The sequence below is a fragment of the Palaemon carinicauda genome, chromosome 28 (assembly GCF_036898095.1).
Source record: "Palaemon carinicauda isolate YSFRI2023 chromosome 28, ASM3689809v2, whole genome shotgun sequence".
NCBI lineage: Eukaryota > Metazoa > Arthropoda > Malacostraca > Decapoda > Palaemonidae > Palaemon > Palaemon carinicauda.
The window spans coordinates 59,841,288-59,848,787 of record NC_090752.1 but is presented as its reverse complement, the minus strand read 5'-3'; the positions used below and the strand labels follow the sequence as shown (position 1 = coordinate 59,848,787).

General features: G+C 34.0%; 2 protein-coding genes across 3 annotated transcripts in view; one reads left to right on the top strand and one right to left on the bottom strand.

The window, feature by feature from the left end:
• Window positions 1-7,500, top strand: part of Gyc88E (Guanylyl cyclase at 88E) — a 234,009-nt gene that overhangs the window by 38,684 nt on the left and 187,825 nt on the right. The gene's annotated exons all lie outside the window — the stretch shown is intronic.
• LOC137621838 (uncharacterized) overlaps window positions 2,493-7,500 on the bottom strand; it is a 20,516-nt gene continuing 15,508 nt past the window's right edge. Inside the window, exon 2 of the mRNA XM_068352346.1 lies at window positions 2,493-3,021. Coding sequence (XP_068208447.1) covers window positions 2,493-3,021 — 529 coding nt within the window. The remainder of the gene's footprint in view (window positions 3,022-7,500) is intronic.

Genomic DNA, 7,500 nt, shown 5'->3' with positions numbered 1-7,500 from the left:
GTTGCACTGTATGTTTTTTTAATCAATATCTTTTTTATAAAAGGTTGTTGTTGAACTGTTGTAAATTATATATTTACACTCACATACACTGTTAGAAATTTGTTGTAAAAACGGATATATTGACGCAAAGGAGTGATATTATCGCCACCAACTTAAAACACGACTGAGAACAGTAAATTTTTACGGAGAATTTCCGATTAGAATTACAGTTTTTTAAGTGTACATATAGAAATATTGGTAAAGATTATAAATTAGTATTTATAATGAAGTATTTCTGCACTTTCAGTTAATGTCTTTCTTTCTTTTTCATTGTTTCGTTCATTCTTAAACTTACTCGCAATTTTTATAACTCCTTCCAACGATATTAGGCATAACATATCACATGCGCAAATAGAACGTTATTTTAGTTTTTGTTTGTGATATTTGTACACACACATATTTATCTATCTATCTATCTATCTATCTATCTATCTATCTATCTATCTACATATATATATATATTTATATATATACTATATATATAATTATATATATATAAATATATATATATATATATATATATATATATATATATATATATATATATATATATATATATATATATATATATATATATATATATATATGCAGTCATGGTCCCATAATGATAATATTTAGACAACTACACTGCTGAAAAATTTAGATTTTCTTTCATATTTTGTCAGTAACATCATGTATAATTGCATTCCCAAAATAATTTAACCATCACGTAATTCATAAAAATGCCCCCAATATATTACGCACTTTGGTGATTACATACCTTAAAATACACTGCCAAATTACCCGTATAAATTGGAAAAACCAAATGCAGGAAAAATTGGCAATTATTTCTGTGGTTTTACCAACTCTGTTTTATCAGTTACCCAACTATAGTCAATTTCTTTTAATGAGGCGCATTTGCACTGACTCGCAGCTGTGCCCTTTTAGCTCAGAAAAGTTTCCTGATCGCTGATTGGTTAGAATTATCTTGTCCAACCAATCAGCGATCAGGAAACTTTTCCGAGCTAAAAGGGCACCGCTGCGAGTATGTGCAAATCTGCCTCGCTAAAAAAAAATGACTTTAGAGGCACTCAGTAGATCGCAGACCTCCGTCGCTGCAGCTTATTTCTCGACCTTTACCCTTGACCTTTGACTTTAACATGTATTAACTGGCGTGGATTTTCATACACTAAAATATGAATCAAGTTTGAAGTGTCTGTGACAACGATGTACAAACTTGTGGCTGAATACGTGAATTGGACGTTTTGCTTGACCGTGACTTTGACATTTGACCTTGACCTTCCAAAATTTAATCATTTCCACTTTTTTTAGATAATAGTTAATCCCTTATAGTTTCATTACTCTAGGATTAGAATTGTGGTCAGGGAGCTGTTTACAAACACACAAACCGGGGCGTAAATATAACCTCCTTCCAACTTTGTTGGTTGAGGTAATTACTTTGGGAACCAGTCGCTTATCTGTGTATGAATTACAATGACGTCACACAGTGTTGTTTATCTGCCATGTGAAATAGAATAGTCTGAATTCATCTGCGAGTACTAATATAATCTTACTGTACATAAGATTAATTTATAATTACTGGGATTAATAATAATAATAGTTTTTATTATTATTATTATTATTATTATTATTATTAGTGTACGCTACCCGTCACAAAGTGACGGCTATATATTTAGGTAGATACTTATACACCTGCACACGCGCCCCCCCACTACAGGGTATGACTACTCCTTCCCCCCTAACGGGGGAGAACTGGCGTGACCGGAAAGATATATATATATATATATATATATATATATATATATATATATATATATATATATATATATATATATATACATATATATATATATATATACACACATATATATATATATACACATATATATATGTATATATATATTTATATATATAAACAAACACTTGGCTTATATCATCATCATCATCATCATCATCATCTCTTCCTACGCCTATTGACGCAACGGGCCTTGGTTAGATTTCGCCAGTCGTCTCACTGAATGGTTATGAACTTTAGTGTGACCTGACCTAGACAACAACAACAACAACAACAATAAGAATGAGAATAATAATAACCTCCCCTATATAGTGAGGCCGGGAGATTCTTATTCTTATTGTTGTTGTTGTTGTCTAGGTCACACTAGAGTTCATAATCCTTCATTGGGCTTCTGACAGGCCCATTCATGACCTCACAAATGCCCCAACGACCTTCCCAAGGGACACTGGGCAAATCACCTGGGTACTACGTGTTAGACCTCATGGTCAAGAAGGATGGGAACACTCCAGTAGGAACACTTTTTTGAAGAGGTAGCAAGCAATTCGAAAAGGAGAGAGAGAGAGAGAGAGAGAGAGAGAGAGAGAGAGAGAGAGAGAGAGAGAGAGAGAGAGAGAGAGAGATCAACTCCCCCTAACAATATGAGCAATCTATAGCACGTTCAGTGTGGGGGTGAGGTATGGATTGAGTGTTGGGGTGAGGTATGGGCGTGATGTGTTGGGGGTGAGGTGAGGGTGAGGTATGGGCGTGATGTGTTGGGGTGAGGTGAGGGGTGAGGTATGAATTTAGGTGTTGGGGTGAGGTATGAATTTAGGTATGGGGTGAGGTGAGGGGCGAGGTATGGGCGTGAGGTATGGGGTGAGGTGTTGGGGTGAGGTATGGGCCTGAGGTATGGGCGTGAGATGTTGGGATGAGGTGAGGGGTGAGGTATGGGCGTGAGGTATTGAGTGAGGTATTGGCGTGAGGTATTGAGTGAGGTATGGGCGTGAGGTATTGGGTGAGGTGAGGGGTGAGGTATGGGCATGAGATATTGGGTGAGGTGAGGGGTGAGGTTCGGGCGTGAGATGTTGGGGTGAGGTATTGGGTGAAGTATGTGGTGAGGTGAGGGGCGAGGTATGGGGTGAGGTATGGATTTAGGTGTTGGGGTGAGGTATGGGCGTGAGGTGTTGAGGTATGGGGTGAAATATGGGCTGAGGTATGGGGAATATGGAGAGACTGCAAACTATGAAAGTCGTCACGACGCGGACGTCAATCTAAAATGGTCCGGGCAATGGATGTATGTACGTGCGTGCGTGCGTGTGTGTGAATGCGTCTGTGTGTGTGTGCGCGCTCGCGCGTGTATGCAATTGAGTGAGCGGACCCCACCTGCATCATCATGCCATTGCTAGGGTCACGTCCACAGTAACAACGACGTCATATATTGCACTGGAAAAAAAAGTGAGAGAGAGAGAGAGAGAGAGAGAGAGAGAGAGAGAGAGAGAGAGAGAGAGAGAGAGAGAGAGAGGAGAGAGAGAGAGAGAGAGGTCCAAGCGGAAGAGACACATCAACACTCAGACACATCGGACGATGTGGGGCGGGGGGGGGGGGGGGGGCGGGGTTAGCTGGATGCCATAAGGTCCCTGTCTCTTCACTTTTATTTTTTTTTTCCAATGCAAACATCTGTAAACTTTAGGATCTTGGTTGAAGTTTTATTTGTGTTTATTATTATTATTTGTTTGTAAACAAATATAGGAATATTTGTTTTATTTACATATATCAAAATATTTGAATTCTTGCATGTAAAATATAAATATGAAAATATAAAAATGTAAAAATCTAAAAATGTAAAAATTAAAAAATATAAAAATGTAAAAATATGAAAATATAAAAATCTAGAAATGTAAAAATTTGAAAATATAAAAAATGTAAAATTATAAAAATATGAAAATGTAAAAATTTGAAAATATAGAAATGTAAAATTGTAAAAATATAAAAATAAAAAAAATATAAACATAAAAATATAAGTTGAAATATAAGTATAAACTATAGACATATAAAATAGAAAATATAAAGCTTGGGTTGTTACTCATTTACATTATATATATATATATATATATATATATATATATATATATATATATATATATATATATATATATATATATATATATATATATATATATATATATATATATATATATATTATATATTTGTAATAGTTTGGACACATATTTGATGTTTTAATCAGCCAGCCCATTATAAGGAGAATGCCCATTTATATAAGTAAAATTGTCGTTAAAACCACACTTCACATCACAATTATTGATGCTTAACTTCCTATGCTATTCCCTACCATGGTTAGCTATTTAACTGCCTTTAAACTTAAAAAAAAAAAAAAAAAAAAAAAAAACGAAGAAAAAAACAGGGTTTTTTCGAATCCAATACTAGAAAGGTTTTTTATATTTTTTTTTGTTTCTTTAATTTCCTTCAGGATTTCAATGCTTTCAGTGGAAAATTTACACAAATATTTTGGTATAGAAATATTATTATCATAATTATTGTTACTTGCCAAGCTACAGCCCAAGTTGGAAAAGCAGGATGCTATAAGCTAAGGTGCCCAAACATTAAAAATAGCCCAGTGATGAAAGGAAACAAAGAAAAATAAAATATTTTAAGAAGAGCAACGAGATTAAAGTAAATATCTCCTATATAAACTATAAAAACTTTAACAAAATAAGAGGAAGAGAAATAAGATAGAAGGGTGTGCCTGAGTGTACCCTCAAGCAAGAGAACTCTAACCCACGACAGTGGAAGACCATGGTACAGAGGCTATGGCACTATCCAAGATTAGAGAAAAATGGTTTGATTTTGGAGTGTCCTTCTCTTAGAAGAGCTGCTTACCACAGCTAAAGAGTCTCTTCTGCCCTTACAAAGAGAAAAGTGGCCACTGAACAATTACAGTGCAGTAAGAAGAATTGTTTGGTAGTCTGTGTTGTCAGGTGTATGAGGACAGAAGAGGATGTGCAAGGAATAGGCCAGACTATTCGGTGTATGTGTTAGGCAAAGGGAAAATGAACCGTAACCAGAGAGAAGGATGGTTAGTTACTTTGCTAAAATAGTCTGCTTTTAAAGTCTGGGTTTTATAAGCTCCTTATCATGGCATTCAGAGAAGATTTTACGATACAGATTCTTTTAACAGAAGCCGATAAACTACAATTATGCTTTATGATAAATAAAAACAATCCGAAATTCTGGCGCCTTCAGCAGGGCCACTCGGCCCAAATAAACAAAAACACCAGAGACCAGGAGTGATGGACAGCGGAGAGCAACCCTCTAGGACATGTGTTGACCATCAATAGTCACTCCGTAAGTCATTCTGTTCGTTCATTAAGCAGGTGTTTTTCATATATCCTTCTAGCTTCTATAGTTCGGGGTTGTAAGGGAAGGAGAGAGGGACAGTGGGGTCTGTGTGTTTTATAATGTCACAGTGGTTCCACAGATTGCATAAGAAGAATGGTCCCACAAATCAACATATTTAAATGCATATATATATATATATATATATATATATATATATATATATATATATATATATATGTGTGTGTGTGTGTGTGTATTGAAAATATGTGTAACCACGGACACACACACACACATATATATATATATGTATATATACATTGAAAACATATATAACCACGCACACACACATATATAAATATGTATATATATATATATTATATATATATGTATATATATAAATATGTATATATATATATATATTTATATATATATATATATATATATATATATATATAATATGTATATATATATATTGAAAACATATATAATCACGCACACACACATATATATATATACATAAATACATACATACATATATATATATATATATATATGTATATATATATATATATATATATATATATATATATATAAATATATCATCATCAACCACTAGTCCACTGTAGAACAAATGCCTAAGACATGTCCTTCCGCTTGCGTCTGTGTATGGTCTTTCTGTGGCAGTCCACGGCCGGAAACTTACTTAGTTCGTCGGTACATCGTCTTCTCTTCCTTCCCCTGCTTTGTTTCTGCAATCTCTAGTGACCCATTCTGTTATTCGTAATCGCCTAAGAAGATAGACTTTGGAAGAATCTTTGTTACTTGCGATGTCCATTCAAGTGGACATACATACAACAACAACAACAACAACATAGTCTTCAGTTTAATTTTTCATACTGGCCTAATTTACTATACATACATACATACATACATACAACAATAGCAACAACAACAACAACAATATGATCTTAAGTTTAATTATTCTTACTGCATTTAATTGAATATACATACATACATACATACATACATACATACAACAATAGCAACAGCAACAACAACAACAATATGGTCTTCAGTTTAATTATTCTTACCACATTTAATTGAATATACATACATACATACATACAACAATAGCAAAAACAACAACAATATAGTCTCCAGTTTAGTTTTTCATACTGGCTTAATTTACTATACATACATACATGCATGCATACATACAACAAAGAAAACAACAGTAATAAGAATTAATGGGGCCATTTCCAGTCCACTGCAGGACAAAGGCCTCAGACATGTCCTTAGTCATGTCTGAGGTTTGGACATTTTCATCACCAAGCTGCGCTCCACGGATTGGTGATGGTGGGAGAACTAGTAAGATCGCTGACAGCAAACCAACCTAGTATGGGTGGCTTTGACTAGTACAGCTTTGCTGATTATGGCAATACACAAACCCTTTTACCACGTTAAGGTTTCCCCACCCAGAAAGGGTATATACATTCATACATACATATATACATACATACATACATTGATAAATTCTATTTTTCATGAAGATTAAAATCGAAAAGAAAAGTACTTATTATTATTATTATTATTATTATTATTATTATTATTATTAGCCAAGCTACAACCCTAGTTGGAAAAGCAAAATGCTATAAGCCCAAAGGCTGCAACAAGGAAAAATAGCCCAGTGAAGAAAGGAAACAAGGAAATAAATAAACAACATAAGAAGTAATGAAAAATTAAAATTAAATATTTAAAAAAAAATCCTTGAAAAACAAAGGAAAAAGAAAAAGCATACTTTCTATTTCTGAATGATGAATATACGAAGTTTATCAAGAAATTTGTATGATGGGGAAATCATTTAAAACGAAAGATTAAAACAAAAAATCGATTTCGAGTCGTGAATGAAATTTATCATAAAATTTTCTCTCTTGAAGTCACTCTACTTCTACCCTTTTGTCTGTTGAGAGAGAGAGAGAGAGAGAGAGAGAGAGAGAGAGAGAGAGAGAGAGAGAGAGAGAGAGAGAGAGAGAGAGATATTATCAATCATTATCATTATCATATATCATTATTAAAAGCTAAGCTACAACCGTAGTTGGAAAACTAGCATGCTATAAGCCCAAGGGTTCCAGCAGGGAAAATAGCCCAGTGCGGATAGGAAATAAGGAAATAAACTAGGCCTATAAGAAAAGGGGAAATTATACCGGAGTACATTTCAATATTTGCAGGAAAGTGAACAGAAATGTCAGGCAATCATCATCATCAATCAAGCTAACCAGGGACATACATCTCTCGCTTGTGACATGAGGGGAATATGACTTAAAAATTAA